The 23,153-nt window shown below is 38.2% G+C and overlaps 1 protein-coding gene across 2 annotated transcripts; it reads right to left on the bottom strand.

Annotated features, from left to right (window-relative positions):
• Positions 1–17,358: 17,358 nt before the first annotated feature.
• LOC128545848 (mediator of RNA polymerase II transcription subunit 7-like) lies at positions 17,359–23,139 on the bottom strand. Of its 2 annotated transcripts, none has more exons than XM_053543232.1 (3): positions 23,042–23,139; positions 20,166–20,290; positions 17,359–19,216 (listed from the first exon to the last, which is right to left on the bottom strand). In XM_053543232.1, exons 2-3 carry the CDS (start codon positions 20,280–20,282, stop codon positions 18,674–18,676), a joined length of 660 nt encoding a protein of 219 aa, XP_053399207.1. In that variant the 5' UTR covers positions 20,283–20,290; positions 23,042–23,139; the 3' UTR covers positions 17,359–18,673. The 2 variants fall into 2 exon arrangements, with proteins under 2 accessions (XP_053399207.1, XP_053399206.1); XM_053543231.1 differs by having other exon boundaries at positions 23,065–23,137.
• Positions 23,140–23,153: the final 14 nt, after the last annotated feature.

Below are 23,153 nucleotides of genomic sequence, written 5' to 3'. Positions count from 1 at the left end.
AATATTCGAACATGATTTAAACACTCGATTCATCGTTGAATGCAAACAATATTAAGATAGATTTTGTAGGAAAATATAAAGCTTGTACGTAACGTAGTACAAGGACACATTCTCATACCTTACAACACAGCTTTGCTTTTAACCTTTAGCCTGCTGGTGGCAAGTGACCAGTGCAGACCATGATCAGCCTGCACATCCATGCTGATCATGGTCTGCACTGTTCGCTATTCAGTCAGTAAATTTTCAGTGAACCCCCTTCGAATAATAAATGGTATTGCCCAAATTGATTGACCAGTCCAATTTAGAAATTTAGCAGGCTAGAGATTAAAAGACACCCCGTTTCTGATGCCAGTACTTTTGTAATACATGTTTTGATAACCTCTTACATTTTTATCATTAAAGAAGGAAGATAAAAACATTTTGCAATTTTATATCGCGAAAGTATAATTACGTGTATTTTCACCATCGAATAAACTTTTTGCTATGTGAAAAGTATATTAGCGAGACGGCTATGTTTTATAACAGTTAGTATTAAATATTGGCTAGAAGCATTTTTAGATATTAATCTAGTTTTCTTCAAAATGGCACCCAAAATATATTTGATAAAATAAAAGATGTACGCGACACTCGAACTGTTTATAAACTGTTGGTTTTTTTCTTTTCAGAAAGTACATGTTTTAAAAGTGTTCGATTCCGACGACAAATATATTGTTTTATAATTAGTTTTTATATTTATGAATTATGACACACTAGAAAAAAACCATCTGTTAAAGTGAAAAGTCGAAAATTTCTGTAATACTAATAAAAGTAATATTTAAGAATACGAATATGTTATCTAAAATATTTAGAAATCGTTACATTTTATACATCTAACATATGAATCTACTTTCTTTTTGTTACATGAAACATCATGCTTAACATATATCTATGTACAGAAAAGAAATATCTACGCACAAGAAACTGTCTGTAAATAGACTAAAGAATATGTTATCTATTTTTATTATACCTCACTTTTGTCTACAATGGTAAAATCCCATTACCCGAAAAGGAGATATTTTGACTATCAGAAACATTTTCAGTCTTTCTGACACGTGACCAAGCGAAAGTGACTGTCAGGTCATGTGACCGCGCTGATATTTTGAATGTCATATAAGGGCAAATAACTGCTTCAGGTTTTTAGCCATATGATTGCGTCCCTTGTACACAGTGTCATATTGTAATGACGTCGCTATTCAGTGTGTTCACAACTGATTACCGCGCTAAAGATGAAACTGTTGAATTAAATGAACCAGAAACATTTTTAAAACTTTTTTATGTGTTTAGTTTTGTTCGGTATAATAAAATAAATACCATATGGCAGCGTGTGTGACATTGATATTGTCAACCCTCGGAACAGAATGTCACCACTCGGCTATCGCCTCGGGTGACATTCTGCCCTCGGGTTGACAATATCAATGTCACACACGCTGCCATATGGTATTTATATAATATTTAGAAAGCGTAACATTTTTTACAACTAGCACATAAATTTACTTTAAACATAATGCTATCATATTTGCGTGACTTGAACAAGTACTGCTGGCAAGTACTACTACCATAGTATACTTTAATAATAAATCATTGTTACAGAAAAAAATCAACATTGAATAACAATAACTTAAGCAATAGCTCAATTTTAGAATAGCAGACTTAAGTTAGTAATTACTAACATTTTTCGTGAAATTTGGGCCAGGATCTCTCTATTACCTTCTTCTTGTCGTTCGCGACTACACTGTCAGACCAGTAGCCTCGATGAAACTTGTGGTTTGCCGCAGATCCTCAATGCCTCCATACAGTTTCTGGTGGATTGAGGTATCTATCGGCCAAGTCGCAGCTCGCTCCTGGTTATGTCTTTTACATCTCTGAAGTATATGCTCCGCAGTCTGATCTTCTTCGCCACATGGACAAGTTGGCGATGATGTCAGTCTGTATTTCTTGTTGTGCCCTGAGCGAAGCCTGACCATCATCACTTGTTCAGACCGATCAAGGAGATGAAAAGCATCTTCCTCCATCCTTGGTCTCGTTAGTGCCTTGATGATGGTGACTTTCTCCTTGTAACTCATAGGTTCTGTTGGTTGTTCTGACTGAGCTCCTAGCATAGCCAGTTTGTCTGCCTCTTCATTGCCTGCAAGTCCACAATGGGATGGAATCCACTGAAGTGCTACTTTGCAGGTTATACTCAGGCTCTGCATCCTCCTGGCCAGCTGTGGAGCTTTATTGTTGATCAGAGCTTCCATGACAGACAGTGCAGCTGTGAGAAAGACGACGAGTTTTCAACCATTGAGACGGCCTTCATGAGTGCCTAAGTCTCTGCCTTGTAATTGCTGCAGTGTTTTCCTGTGGCTGCATGTAGTGTTTCTCTCTTGCCAGATGGGTATTGAATGAAAACTCCTGCTCTTCCATCTCTGACGGCGCATGTGGCTAATCCGTCTGTATAGACACGAGTCCATGATTCCGGAGGATAGTCTTCATTGATCATAGCAAGTGTGAGGCTCTTCCGAAAGCCTTCATCCTCTTGCTTCCCGCGGTCAAGACGAGGAACAGCAAGTCTCACAGTCACTGAAGACAGATCATTCGCTAGTGGGTTTATAATGTCTTCACTACCTAGGGGAGTCGTTGGTATGCTCAGCTCAGTTTTAAACTCTCGGTTGAGTTTCTTTGCCTCATGTACGAAGCTGCTACGTTTGAGCCGATTCTTTGTGTAGCCATCTAGCTTGGCTTTCATGGGATGGTCTTGAAAAGACCTGAACTTCTCTGCTTGAAGCAGAACCTTTGCATGTCTTCTGTCTTGTAACGGCTGTGTGCCTGTTAGCTTCTCCATGAAGGAGATTGGTGTAGACTTTGTAGCACCTGTCATGATCCGCAGTGCTTGGTTCTGAACCTTGTCTAAAGCCTGTTGGTTAGTTTTGGCAGTAGTGGACCAGGCAGTTGAGCTATACTCTAAATGGGGTCTCACAGTTCCCTGATATACTGTCTTGAGTATTTGCTCATTTGCTCCCCACGTTGTTCCAGCAGGTTTGCGCATCATGGCAAGCTCCCTACGGGCCTTCCCCTCTGCTTGACTAATGTGGGGCTTCCAGGTTAGCCGTTTGTCAAAGGTCACTCCGAGGTATTTTGCCTCGTCTGCTTCAATCAGCGAAGTATTTCCCATCTTGATTTTACCCGCCCTCTGTTTTGACGACAGGGAGAATAGTGTGGTGGACGAATTCGCTGTATTGATCGATACACACCAATCTTCAGCCCAAGCTGAAAGCTTGTTGATGGCTTCTTGCATCCTGCATGTGGCTGTAGTGACATCTTCTTCCTTAAACCATAACACCAGATCGTCAGCGTAGACAGCAGCCTTAACTCCTTTCGGTAGTTCAGACACCAGATCATTGATGTAAAGCAAGAGGAGTGCAGGGATAAGACTCCGTCTTGTGGGAAACCATGACGTAACAGGAACTTCCTACTGCTGACATGTTCTAAACTGACTCTGTTGCGGAGGTATGACTTAATCCGCCTCAGCATGTGACCTCCTACTCCAGTCCTCATCAGCTTGACGGAGAGTCCATCAGTCCAGACTTTGTCAACCGCCCTCTGCATATCAATCCATGCTGTAAGCACGACTTTCTGCTCTTGGAAGGCGTCCTCTATCTCTTGCGATAGATAAGTGGTTTGGTCCTCAGTGGAGCGGAATTGTCTGAAGCCAGCTTGTTGCGTTGCGAATAGGTTGTTAGTCTCCATGTACCACTTCAGGCGTGCATTCACAATCCTCTCCATTGTCTTTCCAACATAGCTGGTTAGGTTGATTGGGCGATAGCTTGCAGCCTTCTTTGGATCCTTCCCTTTCTTGTGGATGGGGATCATGACTGCCTCTTTCCACATCTGTGGAAGCAGTCCTTGTGTCCAGCTGTAGTTGTAAATTTCCAGGAGTTTGCAAATTGCCTAGATGGGTCAGCATTTCATTTGTGACTCCATCTGGTTCAGGAAACTTCTTTGTATTCAACTGCCTAAGAGTTGTCTGTAGCTCATGCAGTTTAAGACTCTGCTTCATGCATTCTGGTGTCACTTGGCTTGTCTGCCTTTCCCTTTTTTCTCTTCGGGCTTCCCTTTGCCGTTCCCTGTTGATGGGGATGTTGGAAACATCTTTGTAATTAGAGGCAAAAGTGTTTGCCGCTTGTTTACCGGTCAACAGTTCACCATTCTCTTCCAAAGTTACTGAGCCTCTTCCTGTTTCTTCATCGTTCAGCTGTCTCATCAATCTCCACAGCTTTTGGCCATCTCGCTCCAGGTTGAGCGAGGCTGTTTTGTTTCTCCAGCTCTTCCTCTGTGCTTCCCGTTTGTGCCTGAGGAATTTGGCCTTGGCTTGCTGTAGAGAGAGGTTACTTTCTTGTGAGGGATTGTTTTCTGCTTCCTCCCTGGCTTCTGATAACTTTGCCTGTAGATTCTCCAACTCATCACTCCAGTAGGGCTTATAGTCCTTTCTCTATTAACGATTTATGATAAAATCTAAATTCATAGATGGACAAGTTCATTGCGATAATTAATTACTGTGAATTCTAAATTTGTATTGATTCTTCCTACTATCACACGATTAATGAATAAGGGTAAAATCATAAAAACAAAATTAAAAAGACTATATAAAGACAGAAGAATGTATACTTTAACTTATATTTTATATTACATGCGAAAACCATAAAACAATGAAAATACCTATCACTATCACTTTTAGTAGGTGGGGTAACATACTTTTTATGACCCTGCTTGAAACAACACTGGCCGGATATTGTTTACCCGTAGGCAATATTGTAATACACAATAAAAGTCAGACGGTAATTTTAAAACATTTGTTACAATTAAATTATTTTATGCTTAATGTGACTGTATGCAATCTTGAGACTAAAACAAATAATAGATAATGCAACTTTTAGACGAATAAATAAAAAATATGTACCAAAAACATGCATTAATTTAAGAATACAAAATAAAATATATAAAGGAGGTTCGGAAAAAAGCAGAATTTTCAGTTCAACAAAGTTATCTTTCAAATGAAAGTTTAGTCATATTATGAATAATATATATAATAAATTATATATTTGTTTTTGTTTCTAGATTATTAAACAAGAGGGCCATGAAGGCCCTGTATCGCTCACCTGACCTATTGACCTAAAGATCATAAAGATTAAAATTCTGACCAAGTTTCATTAAGATATGGTCATAAATGTGGCCTCTAAAGTGTTAACTAGCTTTTCCTTTGAATTGACCCGGTGACCTAGCTTTTGACCCCACATGACCCAGATTCGAACTTGACCTTAAGATCATCAAGATTAACATTCTGACTAAGTTTCATGAAGATATAGTCATAAATGTGGCCTCTAGAGGGTTAACAAGCTTTTCTTTTGATTTGACCTAGTGACCTAGTTTTTCACCCCACCTGACTCAGATTTTAATTTGAACTAATGATCGTTAGGATTAACATTCTGACCAACTTTCATTAAGATATGGTCATAAATGTTGCCTCTGGAGTGTTAACTAGCTTTTCCTTTGATTTGAACTGGTGACCTAGTTTTTGACCCAACATAACCCAGACTTAAATTTGACCTAAAGATCGATCACCAGGATTAACATTCTGACTAAGTTTCATAAAGATATAGTCATAAATGTGGCCTCTAGAGTGTTAACAAGCTTTTCTTTTGATTTGACCTAGTGACCTAGTTTTTCACCCCATTTGACGCAGATTTGAATCTGACCTATAGATCATCACGATTAACATTCTGACTAAGTTTCATTAAGATATGTCATAAATGTGGCCTCTGGAGTGTTAACTAGCTTTTCCTTTGATTTGACCTGGTGACCTAGTTTTTGATCCTACATGACCCAGATTCCAACTGGACCTTAATATCATCAAGATTAACATTCTGACGAAGTTTCATGAAGATATGGTCATAAATGTGGCCTCTGGAGTGTTAACTAGCTTTTCCTTTGATTTGACCTGGTGACCTAGTTTTTGACCCTACTTGACCCAGATTCAAACTGGACCTTAAGATCATCACGATTAACATTCTGACCAAGTTTCATGAAGATATAGTCTTTAATGTGGCCTCTACAGTGTTAACAAGCTTTTCCTTTGATTTGACCTGGTGACCTAGTTTTTGATTCCAGGTGACCCAATATCACACTCGTCAAAGATTTTATTGAGGGTAATATTCTGACCAAGATTCATGAATATTGGGCTAAAATTGTGACCTCTATAGAGTGTTAACAAGCTTTTCTTTTGATTTGACCTGGTGACCTAGTTTTTGATCCCAGATGACCCAATATCGAACTCCTCCAAGATTTTATTGAGAGTAGCATTCTGACCAAGTTTCATTAAGATTGGGCAAAAATTGTGACCTCTAGAGTGTTAACAGTCAAATTGTTGACGACGACGACGGACGACGGACGGACGACGACGGACGACGGACACAGGGCGATCACAAAAGCTCACCTTTGAGCACTTTCTGGTAGACTATTTTTTTTACGGAAACACATAAGAATTAGTTGTTTTAAGTATTTTTGGCGATGAAAATTAAAAGCATTTGTATATTTAATCCGAATTGAACACTAAATCCTTTATAGCGTTATTTTGAACGACAGCGGAAAACCTTTTCATTGCCGCGGCGGTGAAGGTCCGATTCCCGACGCGGTCATCTTTTTTTTTTCTTCCTATGGCATTTTACAATGATTTAGAAACAAAAAAAAACATATTTAATTGTCCATAATATGGCCAAACTTTTATTTGAAAGATAGCCATGATGAGTTGATAATTCTGCATTTTTTTCCGAACCTCCTTTGTATATTTTATTCTGCATTCTACGCAAAATAATAAGGAGCATATCTATATCGGTAATTATATATCTATGCATTCCCACAAAATTGAATAACGTTTTTACATTTTTAGGGGTATCAATTTTTTTATATCTTGCGGAAAATATCTCATATTATCTCTTTTATTTCAAAAAGTCAGTTTTTTGTCCCGTTTCCTACAGAGTCTATATGAACTGAGGTGGGTCTATTTAAAGTCAAAAAGGACCAACCAAATATCAAAATATTTTATTTTTTTTTAAATATTCATAATTTCCGGAATAAACTAAACTTTAATTTGTGAGGTATCGAATTTTTTATTTCTAGATAGAACTTTTTCTATTTAAGAAACTTTTTCCTTCTTTGTTTATCAATTTTCCAATAGATCGATGTTACTAAAAGTTCGTAATGGTTAATAAAATTGAGCCAGAAATCCATTGAACAATATTAATCCAATAGATAAAAATATCAATTGACCATTTCTTTCTTCAGCTTCCTTATACAATACAAAATGTAGTTTTCAGAAGTCAAATGAAAACTAACTTTTTTTTTTCATTTTGAAATTTATTTTTAAATCAGTGGATTTTAAAAACAGAAATACGTTAATTCTAAATCATCTTGTTTTCGGCGACTTTGACGCATAGTATCTATTTATTTCTGTTGTCTTTTTACTCGAACGGTCTCTAAAAACTAATCATGTTGTTTAATTGAAAAAAAAAAATCCAAAGTAAAAATTTACACTTGCCTTTTTTGAGATCAATGTTCCTTCCAATTAAATAAATTTAATGTCCGATCACTGGCTGTGAACGAGTATTTATGAACGAATGAAATGAAATCATTCCAAACTGCTGCGTGTCAAATATCGTAAGTGTGCACAAATACAATGAAAATGTTAGTTGCACTGATATTTATTGCCGAAGTAAAACATATTTTTACATTGTATTTACGAAGTAACAAAATTAAAAAAAAGTTTTTAAAAAGTGAAATGGCGCATGATCTATAATACAAAAGAAATACTACCAGCCCAGTGCACCAATATCTAGCCATCACTGGACCAGTACAATTTGTATATCGGAGAGGCTTTGAATCACTTGCCCTGTTGTGGGTTCGAAATCTCGCTTGGGATGTAGAATTTTCATTAGAGGGGGCATTCCAGATGGCTTATGGAAGGTCGGCGGTTCTACCCAGCTGCCCGCCCATGCCTGAAACAAGGCCTGAGGGGCACCATGGGTCTTCCTCCATACTTAAAAGCTGGCATAGTCACCGTGTCGCTGTGCGTCGTAACCCAACAAAAACAAACACAGACAGGTCCGACAAAGACCCGATGTCGGTCTGGTATAATTAACTGTTGATGTCGACGATATTTAATGGCCCGCTCAGAGTAACAAATGTAATCTTTATTTAATACCATGGCAGAACCGATTTCAAAACCACGTCAATCATATTTTTGAACCCTTACACTTAAAAAGGTTTTTTAACCCTTACATTTAAAATCTTTAGTTAGATTAAGTATTATGTACATGGAAAACCCAAACATATATTTGAAAGATATTAAATTGAAACCTTATCTTGTATCCTTTGTTCTGAAATTAGCATAAGGACATTAACTTTTTCGGTGGCTAGACACTCACAATAATATTCAGTAGATTACTTTCTAATTAGACAAAAGGTTGCACACGGGTCGCTTTGATCAAAGCGGTGCCACATAATTATTTAAACTGTACTGATAGTTGTCCCGTCAATGTTGGGTCACCTCGTTATCATATATCCGAGGAACCTTGACCTGCGTTTGACTCGCATTTCTGTGGGTTTTTTATTTATTTACTTAACATCAAATGGTACTTGATTAAAAGACAATTAAAGACTCCTAGATATCATGTAAGTCTTTTGTTAGGTAATCTAGAGCACAAGGCTATGACTCTATAGGTCGATAGCTCGATCACCTCCTAGATATCATGTTAGTCTTTTGTTAGGTAATCTAGAGCACAAGGCTATGACTCAATAGGTAGGTAGCTCAATCTACTCCTAGATATCAGGTTAGTCTTTTGTTAGGTGATCTAAAGCACAAGGCTACGACTCAATAGATGGGTAGCTCGATCACCTCCTAGACATCAGATTAGTCTTTTGTTAGGTAAACTAAAGCACAAGGCTGTGACTCAGTAAGTAGGTATCACGATCACCTCCTAGATATCAGGTTAGTCTTTTGTTAGGTAATCTAGAGCACAAGGCTGTGACTCTGTAGGTCGATAGCTCGATCACCTCCTAGATATCATGTTAGTCTTTTGTTAGGTAATCTAGAGCACAAGGCTATGACTCTGTAGGTCGATAGCTCGATCACCTCCTAGATATCATGTTAGTCTTCTGTTAGGTAATCTAGAGCACAAGGCTGTGACTCTGCAGGTCGATAGCTCGATCACCTCCTCGATATCATGTTAGTCTTTCGTCAGGTAATCTAAAGCACAAGGCTGTGTCTCTGCAGGTCGATAGCTCGATCACCTCCTAGATATCATGTTAGTCTTTTGTTAGGTAATCTAGAGCACAAGGCTATGACTCTGCAGGTCGATAGCTCTATCACCTCCTCGATATCATGTTAGTCTTTTGTTTGGTAATCAAGAGCACAACGCTGTGACTCTGCAGGACGATAGCTCAATCACCTCCTCGATATCATGTTAGTCTTTTGTTAGGTAATCTAGAGCACAAGGCTTTGCCTCTGTAGGTCGATAGCTCGATCACCTCCTAGATATCAAGTTAGTCTTTTGTTAGGTAATCTAGAGCACAAGGCTATGACTCAATAGATAGGTAGCTCGATCACCTCCTAGATATCATGTTAGTCTTTTGTTAGGTAATCTAGAGCACAAGGCTATGACTCTGTAGGTCGATAGTTCGATCACCTCCTAGATATCATGTTAGTCGTTTGTCAAGAAATCAAGTGCACAAGACTGTGATTCTCCAGGTCGATAGCTCGATCACCTCCTCGATATCATGTTAGTCTTTTGTCAGGTAATCTAGAGCACGAGGTTGTAACTCTGCAGGTCGATAGCTCGATCACCTCCTAGATACCATGTTAGTCTTTTGTTTGGTAATCTAAAGCACAAGGCTATGACTAAATGGATAGGTAGCTCGATCACCTCCTAGATATCATGTTAGTCTTTTGTTAGGTAATCTAAAGCACAAGGCTATTTCTCAATAGGTAGGTAGCTCGATCACCTCAGTCTTTTGTTAGGTAATCTAAAGCACAAGGCTATGACACAATAGGTAGGTAGCTCGATCATCTCCTAGATATCAGGTTAGTCTTTAAGTTTTGTTAGGTAATCTAAAGCACAAGGCAATAACTCAATAGGTCGATAGCTTGATCATCTACTAGATATCAGGTTAGTCTTTTGTTCGGTAATCTAAAGCACAAGGGTATGACTCAAAAGATAGGTAGCTCGATCACCTCCTAGATATCAGGTTAGTCTTTTCTTAGGTAATCTAAAGCACAAGGCTACGACTAAATAGATTGGAAGCTCGATCACCTCCTAGATATCATGTTGGTCCCTTGTTTGGTAATCTAACGCACAAGGCTATGACTCAATAGATAGGTGGATCGATCACCTCCTAGATATCAGGTTAGTCTTTTGTTAGGTAATCTAAAGCACAAGGCTATGACTCAATAGGTAGGTAGCTCGATCACCTCCTAGATATCAGGTCAGTCTTTTGTTAGGTAATCAAATGCACAAGGCTATGACTCAATAAGTAGGTAGCTCGATCACCTCCTAGATATCAGGTTAGGTTTGTGCTGGTAATCAAGATCACGAGGCTATGACTCAATAAGTTGGCAGCTCGATCACCTCCTTGATATCAGGTTAGTCTTTTCTTAGGTAATCTAAAGCACAAGGCTACGACTAAATAGATAGGTAGCTCGATCACCTCCTAGATATCATGTCGGTCTCTTGTTTGGTAATCTAAAGCACAAGGCTATGACTCAATAGGTAGGCAGCTCGATCACCTCCTAGGCATCAGGTTAGTCTTTTGTTAGGTAATCTAAAGCACAAGGATATGACTCAATAGGTAGATAGCTCGATCACCTCAGACTTTTGTTAGGTAATCTAAAGCGAAAGGCTATCACTCAATAAGTAAGTAGCTCGATCACCTCCTAGATATCAGGTTAGTCTTTAGTTAGGTAATCTAAAGCACAGGGCTATGACTCAATAGGTAGGTAGCTCGATCACCTAGATATCAGGTTAGTCTTTTGTTAGGTAATCTAAAGCATAAGGCTATGACTCAAAAGATAGGTAGCTCGGTCTTCTTCTAGATATCAGGTTAGTCTTCTGTTTGGTAATCTAAAACCACAAGGCTATGACTCAATAGATAGGTGGATCGATCACCTCCTAGATATCAGGTTAGTTTTTTGCTAGGTAATCTAAAGCACAAGGCTATGACTCAATTAGTAGGTAACTCGATCACCTCCTAGATATCAGGTTAGTCTTTTGTTTGGTAATCTAGATCACAAGGCTATGACTCAATAAGTAGGTAGCTCGATCACCTCCTAGATATCAGGTTAGTCTTTTCTTAGGTAATCTAAAGCACAAGGCTACGACTAAATAGATTGGTAGCTCGATCACCTCCTAGATATCATGTTGGTCTCTTGTTTGGTAATCTAACGCACAAGGCTATGACTCAATAGATAGGTGGATCGATCACCTCCTAGATATCAGGTTAGTCTTTTGTTAGGTAATCTAAAGCACAAGGCTATGACTCAATAGGTAGGTAGCTCGATCACCTCCTAGATATCAGGTCAGTCTTTTGTTAGGTAGTCAAATGCACAAGGCTATGACTCAATAAGTAGGTAGCTCGATCACCTCCTAGATATCAGGTTAGGTTTTTGCTGGTAATCAAGATCACGAGGCTATGACTCATTAAGTAGGCAGCTCGATCACCTCCTTGATATCAGGTTAGTCTTTTCTTAGGTAATCTAAAGCACAAGGCTACGACTAAATAGATAGGTAGCTCGATCACCTCCTAGATATCATGTCGGTCTCTTGTTTGGTAATCTAAAGCACAAGGCTATGACTCAATAGGTAGGCAGCTCGATCACCTCCTAGGCATCAGGTTAGTCTTTTGTTAGGTAATCTAAAGCACAAGGATATGACTCAATAGGTAGATAGCTCGATCACCTCAGTCTTTTGTTAGGTAATCTAAAGCACAAGGCTATGACACAATAGGTAGGTAGCTCGATCATCTCCTAGATATCAGGTTAGTCTTTCAGTTTTGTTAGGTAATCTAAAGCACAAGGCAATGACTCAATAGGTCGATAGCTTGATCATCTACTAGATATCAGGTTAGTCTTTTGTTCGGTAATCTAAAGCACAAGGGTATGACTCAAAAGATAGGTAGCTCGATCACCTCCTAGATATCAGGTTAGTCTTTTCTTAGGTAATCTAAAGCACAAGGCTACGACTAAATAGATTGGTAGCTCGATCACCTCCTAGATATCATGTTGGTCTCTTGTTTGGTAATCTAACGCACAAAGCTATGACTCAATAGATAGGTGGATCGATCACCTCCTAGATATCAGGTTAGTCTTTTGTTAGGTAATCTAAAGCACAAGGCTATGACTCAATAGGTAGGTAGCTCGATCACCTCCTAGATATCAGGTCAGTCTTTTGTTAGGTAATCAAATGCACAAGGCTATGACTCAATAAGTAGGTAGCTCGATCACCTCCTAGATATCAGGTTAGGTTTGTGCTGGTAATCAAGATCACGAGGCTATGACTCAATAAGTTGGCAGCTCGATCACCTCCTTGATATCAGGTTAGTCTTTTCTTAGGTAATCTAAAGCACAAGGCTACGACTAAATAGATAGGTAGCTCGATCACCTCCTAGATATCATGTCGGTCTCTTGTTTGGTAATCTAAAGCACAAGGCCATGACTCAATAGGTAGGCAGCTCGATCACCTCCTAGGCATCAGGTTAGTCTTTTGTTAGGTAATCTAAAGCACAAGGATATGACTCAATAGGTAGATAGCTCGATCACCTCAGACTTTTGTTAGGTAATCTAAAGCGAAAGGCTATCACTCAATAAGTAAGTAGCTCGATCGTCTCCTAGATATCAGGTTAGTCTTTAGTTAGGTAATCTAAAGCACAGGGCTATGACTCAATAGGTAGGTAGCTCGATCACCTAGATATCAGGTTAGTCTTTTGTTAGGTAATCTAAAGCATAAGGCTATGACTCAATAGGAAGGTAGCTCGGTCTTCTCCTAGATATCAGGTTAGTCTTCTGTTTGGTAATCTAAAACCACATGGCTATGACTCAATAGATAGGTGGATCGATCACCTCCTAGATATCAGGTTAGTTTTTTGCTAGGTAATCTAAAGCACAAGGCTACGACTAAATAGATAGGTAGCTCGACCACCTCCTAGATATCATGTCGGTCTCTTGTTTGGTAATCTAAAGCACAAGGCTATGACTCAATAGGTAGGCAGCTCGATCACCTCCTAGGCATCAGGTTAGTCTTTTGTTAGGTAATCTAAAGCACAAGGATATGACTCAATAGGTAGATAGCTCGATCACCTCAGACTTTTGTTAGGTAATCTAAAGCGAAAGGCTATCACTCAATAAGTAAGTAGCTCGATCACCTCCTAGATATCAGATTAGTCTTTAGTTAGGTAATCTAAAGCACAGGGCTATGACTCAATAGGTAGGTAGCTCGATCACCTAGATATCAGGTTAGTCTTTTGTTAGGTAATCTAAAGCATAAGGCTATGACTCAAAAGATAGGTAGCTCGGTCTTTTCCTAGATATCAGGTTAGTCTTCTGTTTGGTAATCTAAAACCACAAGGCTATGACTCAATAGATAGGTGGATCGATCACCTCCTAGATATCAGGTTAGTTTTTTGCTAGGTAATCTAAAGCACAAGGCTATGACTCAATAGGTAGGTAGCTTGATCACCTCCTAGGTATCAGGTTAGTCATCTGTTAGGTAATCTAAAGCACAAGGCTATGACTCAATAGGTAGGTAGCTCGATCACCTCCTAGATATCAGGTTAGTCTTTTGTTAGGTAATCTAAAGCACAAGGCTATGACTCAATTGGTAGGTAGCTCGATCACCTCCTAGATATCAGGTTAGTCTTTTGTTTGGTAATCTAGATCACAAGGCTATGACTCAATAAGTAGGTAGCTCGATCACCTCCTAGATATCAGGTTAGTCTTTTGTTAGGTAATCTAAAGCACAAGGCTACGACTAAATAGATTGGTAGCTCGATCACCTCCTAGATATCATGTTGGTCTCTTGTTTGGTAATCTAACGCACAAGGCTATGACTCAATAGATAGGTGGATCGATCACCTCCTAGATATCAGGTTAGTCTTCTGTTAGGTAATCTAAAGCACAAGGCAATGACTCAATAGGTAGGTAGCTCGATCACCTAGATATCAGGTTAGCCTTCTGTTAGGTAATCTAATGTACAAGGCTATGACTCAATAAGTAGGTAGCTCGATCACCTCCTAGATATCAGGTTAGGTTTTTGCTGGTAATAAAGATCACGAGGCTATGACTCAATAAGTAGGCAGCTCGATCACCTCCTTGATATCAGGTTAGTCTTTTCTTAGGTAATCTAAAGCACAAGGCTACGACTAAATAGATAGGTAGCTCGATCACCTCCTAGATATCATGTCGGTCTCTTGTTTGGTAATCTAAAGCACAAGGCTATGACTCAATAGGTAGGCAGCTCGATCACCTCCTAGGCATCAGGTTAGTCTTTTGTTAGGTAATCTAAAGCACAAGGATATGACTCAATAGGTAGATAGCTCGATCACCTCAGACTTTTGTTAGGTAATCTAAAGCGAAAGGCTATCACTCAATAAGTAAGTAGCTCGATCACCTCCTAGATATCAGGTTAGTCTTTAGTTAGGTAATCTAAAGCACAGGGCTATGACTCAATAGGTAGGTAGCTCGATCACCTAGATATCAGGTAAGTCTTTTGTTAGGTAATCTAAAGCACAAGGCTATGACTCAAAAGATAGATAGCTCGGTCTTCTCCTAGATATCAGGTTAGTCTTCTGTTTGGTAATCTAAAACCACAAGGCTATGACTCAATAGATAGGTAGCTCGATCACCTCCTAGATATCAGGTTAGTCTTTTGTTTGGTAATCTAGACCACAGGGCTGTGACTCAATAAGTAGGTAGCTCGATGACCTCCTAGATATCAGGTTAGGTTTTTGTTTGGAAATCTAGATCACAAGGCTAAGACTCAATAAGTAGGTAGCTCGATCACCTCCTAGATATCAGGTTAGGCTTTTGTTTGGTAATCTAGACCACAAGGCTGTGACTCAATAAGTAGGTAGCTCGATCACCTCCTAGATATCAGGTTAGTCTTTTGTTTGGTAATCTAGACCACAGGGCTGTGACTCAATAAGTAGGTAGCTCGATCACCTCCTAGATATCAGGTTAGTCTTTTGTTTGGTAATCTAGATCACAAATTTATGACTCAATAAGTAGGTAGCTCGATCACCTCCTAGTTATCAAGTTAGCCTTTTGTTTGGTAATCTAGATCACTTTATGACTCAATAAGTTGGTAGCTCGATCACCTCCTAGTTATGAGGTTAGTCTTTTGTTTGGTAATCTAGATCACAGGGCTATGACTCAATAGATAGGTAGCTCGATCACCTCCTAGATATCAGGTTAGTCTTTTGTTTGGTAATCTAGAGCACAAGGCTGTGACTCAATAAGTAGGTAGCTCGATCGCCTCCTAGATATCAGGTTAGTCTTTTGTTAGGTAATCTAGAGCACAAGGCTACGACTCTGTAGGTCGACAGTTCGATCACCGGTGCTAACGATTTGACAATTTTGAGACAATGTGTTTGAAAACATTTGACCTTAACATCTAATCCATTTGAAGCTGACTCTCATTGCATATTTAGAAACAAAACTTTTGAGAAAATAGTGCTAAAGCAAAAACCGAACAAACAAAATTCATTTTTGTTAAAGTCTGCCTCCTCAACTTTGTAATGGACATTTTTAAACAAACCACCATGATTTGTCTTTTTACACAGTTCTATCGAAAAAGTCCGCTTTGCGCACAAAAGCATAAAAATTGCTATTAGCTTGTGAGTCCTATGCTCCGGCATTGCCGAGTTAGGACTTTTTGCTCTATGTAAAACAAGTGACCCCCAGAGCTGGGCCTCTTTTCACCCCAGGGGCACAATTTGAACAATCTTGTTAGAGAACCACTAGGTAATGCTACATACCAAATACCAAAGGCCTAGGCCTTGAACTTTCAGACAAGAAGATTTTGATTTTTTTTTTTCCTATAGGTGTAAAAAAAAATTTTTTGTTTCTGGTGTCCCGACCTACCCTAAATTTTTGGCCCAACCCTAAATGTTTTTATGGCCTTGGAGAATATTTTTTTCAACTTTTTAACAAAAAGTTGCAAAACTGCACTTTTATGCTTTAAAGATGGTCAGTGATGTTAGAAATCAACTTTACTGATGCTCTAAAGGCATAACCCCCTTATTTGTGTTCATTTTTTGACATAAAAATAATTTCTGGAAAGTCTCACTTAATAAAAAAAAAATCCCCCCAAAAAATTTTTCTGACCTACCTACCCTAATTTTTTTGAGCATGTTACCGTTAACAAAGAATTTTTTTTTTAGGCCATACAAGTCTATGTAAAACTTGGAACCCCCAGGACAGGTCCTCTTTTCACCCCAGGCGCATAATTTGAACAATTTTGGTAGAGGACCACTAGGTAATACAACATACCAAATATCAAAAGCCTTCACCTTGCAGTTTCAGGCAAGAAGGTTTTTAAAGTTTTTAAAGACCCCCTTGGTGGGGCCTCTTTTCACCTCAGGGGCATAGTTTGAATAATCTTAGTAGAGGACCATTAGGCAATGCAACATACCAAATATCAAAAGCCTAGGCGTAACAGTTTCAGACAAGAAGATTTTCTGGAAATCTATGTAAAACTTGGGACCCCTGGGGCATGGCCTCTTTTCACCCCAGGGTAATAATCTGAATAATCTTGGTAGAGGACCACAAGGCAATGCTACATACCAAGTATCAAAGGCCTAGTCTTGTGGTTTGAGACAAGAAGATTTTAAAAGTTTTTTCCTGTAAGTCTATGTAAAACTTGGGACCTCCAGGGCGGGGCCTCTTTCACCCCAGGGGCATAATTTGAACAAACTTCATAGAGGACCATTAGATGATGTCACATGCCAAATATCGAGGCTCTGCACCTTGTGGTTTTGGACAAGAAGATTTTTTGAGTTTTTCCTTTCGGTTGCCATGGCAACCAGAGTTCTGTATGGAATTCAATTCTTTCAACAATTTTGAAAGGGGGCCACCCAAAGATCATTTCTGTCAACTTTGGAGTAAATCTGCCCTATGGTTTAGAAGAAGAAGATTTTTTAGAAATTGATGACAGACGCCTGACGGACGACGGACATCAAGCGGTCACAAAAGCTCACCATGAGCCTTTGGATCAGGTGAGCTAAAAACAAAACTGCACAGGCTTAGATACAAACATGTAATCACCAACACATTCTAATCACAAGTGTAATTACAACTCATGTGCTACAGAACTCACTGTACAGAATATATTTTCCTTTTCTTTAACCGTTCTGGTATGGCATATAATGATTTACAATTCATTTAGCATGAAAATACATTCTACTTGGCATGACAGAGAGTTTCAAAATACTAAAGCTGTTATAAGTCTTTTAAAATTATAACAAGAATCTCCAGTGATATTCACTCACACTAACAGGTTTTCCAGCAAATGCCAATTTGGCATTACAATATGCAACCCATACTGTAAGTGTACTTATATTAGCGCAGCTAAATTTTAGCGCAAACACCTTAAATTGAGTAGTTTCGACATATTAGCACGTACGTGTATTAGCGCAGTATCAGCAGTGCTAAAATAGCCAATTAGCGGTAGCTGAAACACAAATTTCCGATCAAATACGGAATGGCCCGAACGTGACTGTTGTATGAAACAGTTCTGCCCGGGACTATATATACACGTTTTTTCTTTAAAAAATAAAGTTTGCATATGTATTGTCTTTTTTTTTAATAAAAAAGCAATATATATTATGCATGTTGATCTGTTTTCTTTTTCTTTCTTTTTATACTTTGGAAAAATCTCGTACTAGTATTAAATAAATGTTATTATCTCCATTGTATTTTATTTACACTTTTTTTTTACAGTATACAGTGCAAAATGGTGATAATCGTTTGTTTTCAAATTCACACTTGATTTTCAAAGCAGTAAAATGTTATGGTAACACTGGTAATTAGCGCGACCAGACAAAGTGGTGATCTACTCCAAAGGTGTTATATACGATGTTTACGGACAATGGCGAAGATAAAAATAAATGCAATTTAATTTACAATAATAGATGACTTTTGCACTAATGTTCAAGCAGGTTTGATTATTCTAATTGAAACATTCTGCAGAATATTGGTTAGGAATGCAGTTATTGTCATATTTACACAATACATATGTATTTCTTTGTGTTATCTTGCATTGTAATTACGGTATTATCAATAGGTAAATGTTACTTTTTTATTAGGAAAGCCTTTCATTTCAGTCTAATATTAGCGCTAGACATGAATTAGCACATGCCCGTTCCCGCTAATAGCGCGAAAATTAGTACTCCGCTAATATTAATACACTTACAGTATCTAATTCTTAATGGATGATCAGCCCTAACTAATTTTAAAAGTACTGGTAAATGTAGTTATTTCTGCCTTTAAAAGTGGTTTATTCAGACTGCATCTATGTCTGAAAATGCTAATTAAACCAGTAAAATTTTTAGTTACGATTCAGTTTAAACCATCCACTATGTCACACATCATTCTATCCAGCTGGTCACACTCTTCATTATCTCGCCTTTGTTCCGGCTCGTCCATTTCCGAGGTTAAAATCTCACTTTTTACCAAAACTTTAGAGTCCAAACTGAATTCATCGGGCAAAGCCACCAGACTTTTCTGTATTAACTCTGTCACTTTATCTAAATGCACCTGAAACCTTTCAGCTACTTCGTGCCGCCGTTTCTTCTGCAGCTCCATCATTACCCGTAAAGTTTCTCGCGCCTGATGCGGTCGAAACTCATTAATGAGATGATGCATATGAATAAACAGAAGATTCAGATCTTCTAATTTCTCGTTTCTTTTCGGCGAGTCCGGAGCTTTGATTAAAATGTCTAATAAATCAAGAAAGTTTGCCAGTATAGAATGATTCAGTTTCTTTAGTTCGCGCTTATGATCATAACTCTGCGGATGAAGACGTCTAAAGCCCTGAGATTCTAAGGGTCGTACAATCATGTCATCGGCTGTGAATGTATTTCCAAACATTGTGTATGTGTCCTGAAAAATTCAAAAACACATCAACATAAAATAAGTAGCAGATTAATAGTTTCTCATCAAAAATACTCTTTACCCATGAAATGAAAATAATTTATTATACAGGTATGTCATTTTCAATTTCAACATCAATTGAAAGAATCTGTAACTATGCCTTCCGCTACTTGACATGTTTTAGCACACAAATGAAAATTTACATGGTTCTTAATAACTTAAACTGAAGAAGACAGCCACTAAACACTGTTTTATATATATGGTACCTGGTATATGCTATAGAAATCAAAAAGCAGAACTAGTATGCTAGAACACTAGCCAATTTACCTTGTGTATAACTTTACTCCACAATAAATAATATTCTGGCAAACAGCTTTTTCATCATTTATAATATACCATTTGTTCAAATTTCAATGAGTATTTCAACCAAATGCCAAACAACCTTTAAAACTGCTAGACTTTTTTATTTTTAACTGGACTTGTTAGACTTAGGAATGTGTCTTTAACAGTGCCACAAACTCTACAACTATGACAAATAAAACATATTTTATTAAGAATACTGAAGAAAGCTGTTTATTTACTGGTTTGAAATAATACTCAATGCCCCTCTGAAGACATTAAGAATACGTAGTAATACTTAAGCTTGGTACTCAAAAGCTGTATTAGCTGGGTGGCTTCCAGTTTTTATTCGGTTTATGTCACATGGACACAGTTCATGTCATATGGCAACTTTCCGGCTTCAACAGTGGAATAAGACCAGGCGATAGTGGACACCTAGGTAGAAGTAGACCTTCTCCATTTCGGCTGGATGGTTACTCATATAACTATCGGAGCAAGATTTGATATAAAAGTGGTGGGAAGCAAGTGATAGGAAACCAGCAGCCTTTACTTCTCAACCCATAAAGGTCCCACTGACTGACAGAGGTGGTTAACAGTTACTCCCTATAATAAATATTACCTGAATGGCTGGTGGAGGGTGTGGCACCCTGCCTCTTTTCACATTCTCATCAGTATATTGGTTAACATACTGCATTGGGGGCAGAGGAAACGCACTCACTTGCTGTGGTTCCCCCATCTTCCTACCTGAAACATTTCAAAGATATCTGTTAGAAATGATTAAGCAGCTAGGAAAATCAAATGTATGAAAATCATCAAAAGTTATCATGACAAAAGCAATTTTTTATCGCAGAAAATGAAAATGACAAATTTAAAGCAAAATACTACAGAAATTGATGTCTGGGATCACTACTGACTTGATATCCTAAGACAGCGTGTGATTTTTTTGTCTCTATAAACAAAAAATAGGTTGTTGTTCATGTTTTTCTAAATTTAATTTAAAAATAGTTCCTTCGAGCTATTACAGCTTGTTTTGAACTGTTTCCCAGCCCGTTTATTGCAGCACAGAACGAAGGAGCACAAGTAATATGCATTAGTGGATTTACTTGGATATCTCACCTCTTTTCATTATGCATGTTCCATTTCACCTAAATGCAGTCTATGTCATTTGAACAAACTATACCTCAAATATTATAGAGGATTTTCCCCTCAGACTACTGTTTATTCCTGTCTATGACGTATTTATGTGAGACATAACATGCATATTAAAACCAAGCTGAATATTATGGTATCTAGTTTAGCTCATGTTGTGTTTCATCCATCTTGTCTAAGGTCAGTATTTGATGCACATTACCATGTGCAAAAATACGACATGACACGTGAGACACTGCACAATAATGTGACACAATATGTGACAATAATGTCCCACTGTCTTGTTGTATTGTCACCCATCATATCATGTGTCCAGCGTTGTATCGCCTGGTTGCACTTTGTGTTATTTTGACCATTCTACTTTCCTAGGTCAATGCACAACTTGCAATATGACATGCGACAAGATGAGAAAATGTGCTACCAACACTCGCCAATGTGTAACAATGCACAAAAAGTGACATGGTGCTCGACACAAGATAAAATGGGCAAAAATACAACAACACGACATTAATGTCATGCCTTGTGACACATTGTCAAGTTGCATTGTAGTGCTGTAAATTTGTCAAGGTCAAGCACAACATGCAATACCACACATGACACAACTATCTGAGACAACCATGGATGACATTTATCTTGTAATATCTTGTCGTATTTTAGCCCCGCATATAATTTATAGTGTCACATTTCATGCTTGTGTTGTACATGGTTTTGTACTGTCCTGCATCCTATTGCATCAGGTACATTGACCTAGAAGAGTAGACAGTTGACACACAACACAATGCAAAACAATGCGATCAATGCTGGATGACAATACGAAATGACATCGGAACATTTATGTCAGCTAGGAGTCTTGTTGCATTGTGGTGCTTCATGTCACTAGATGTTTCGTATTGCTGGGCCTTGTATCGATTGTGGTGCATCAACTTGGAAGAGCGAACGGTGAACACGCAAAACTTTTTGTGACAAAACACCAGAACACACAATACAACAGGTGAAATGTGGTGCATTATGATGCATTGCCGAGGGGTTCTGTGCATTGCTGTGTCTACATTCTAATTATTGCAGTATCTTGTGTTGGAGTAGTGACCAGTGTGGCATCTTGTGCCGACCTAAAACATGAAGGACTACACAAGACATGAGCCAAACTAGAGTCCATGGAATATCCAAACAAATACACTGATCATAATTATATTCAATAAATTTTTTGTTTTTGTTTTGTTTTGGTTTAACGTTTTTCAACAGTATTTCAGTTATGTATAACCAGTGGAGTAAAAATTTGCCCTGCAGGAATAGTAGCGAGTAAAATCTACTCGCCCTTAGTGAACAGTCACTCGCCCTAATAAAATTACAACTACCTTAATGACATTTTTAATACTTTCACTCTTATGAAAGAAGTATTATGTACAAAAAACAAATTTCCAATATAACACATAGTAGACAAATAATATTCTCTTGTACACTCCATTTCAATTTTAATTAATCATATTCATTCTGCTTAAATTTTCTTTTCATAGCAGACATTTTTCTTTCACTGTATATTTTTGTCATCGCTCTCCAAATAAACTACGGATGTTGGATTGCCATGCTTTGACAAAGTACGGGAAAATAAACGGTGACAATAATAACATTAACTTATCTCAACTGGCTTACTGTACATGGTTTTCTTGTAATAACTGCATTGATAATTATTAATAATCAAAGTCTAGCGCACAATCATTATCGGTAAGTGATTGAATTTTAACGACGCAAGGTTTGTTATAATTTTTCGCTGTAATTCAAAACATTTTTTGCTGAATTTTGGTAAAGTTACTACATAAAAAGCACTCGCCAATCGGTCGAGCATACAGCAAGGTCAACTCGTCCTATCCGGACTAACTCGCTAATGCAAGAGGGTGAGTGGAATTTTACACCTCTCTGTAACGGCGGGCAGTTAACCTTACCAGTGTTCCTGGATTCTGTACCAGTACAAACTTGTTCTCCGCAAGTAATGCCAACTTCCCCACATGAATCAGAGGTGGAGGACGAATGATATCAGACACAACATCTTTTATATATCGTCACAGAGTCTTAGAGAACATGCGCCGGGGGATCGAACTCATGATCCCGCGACCACAGATCTGCGCTCATCCTACGAGCTAAGCCGGATGGCATTCAATAAATTTTAATGAAGTCAAAATCCTCATAAAACTTGCTGAACATCAAAACGGGAGATAACCCAACATTTTTATACACTGTGCAGTGTGGCTGTGCTGCCAAGATATGAGGATGCAAAAAGATGACAACCATCATCAAAAACATTTTGAAACACAAAACAGTTCAACTTTAACAGTCAAAACAAATATCTACTGTTGCATTTTACGATAACCTACGATATATTTCTTTTTAATATATTTCTGTCGCTTTTGTTTTTCTTCAACCGGTGTTAACACAATCATATATCCCTACAGATAGTCCGGGG

The sequence above is a fragment of the Mercenaria mercenaria genome, chromosome 5 (assembly GCF_021730395.1).
Source record: "Mercenaria mercenaria strain notata chromosome 5, MADL_Memer_1, whole genome shotgun sequence".
In the NCBI taxonomy this organism is placed as follows: Eukaryota; Metazoa; Mollusca; class Bivalvia; order Venerida; family Veneridae; genus Mercenaria; species Mercenaria mercenaria.
The sequence above is the reverse complement of the archived record's forward strand: the minus strand, read 5'-3'. Positions and strand labels throughout refer to the sequence as shown.

Coding starts and splice junctions, on each gene's coding strand:
- LOC128545848 (XM_053543232.1), bottom strand. CDS start 20,282: ATGGGGGAACCACAGCAAGTGAGTGCGTTTCCTCTGCCCCCAATGCAG. Junction 19,217..20,165: donor ACCCTCCACCAGCCATTCAG/GTAATATTTATT, acceptor TGAATTTTTCAG/GACACATACACAATGTTTGG.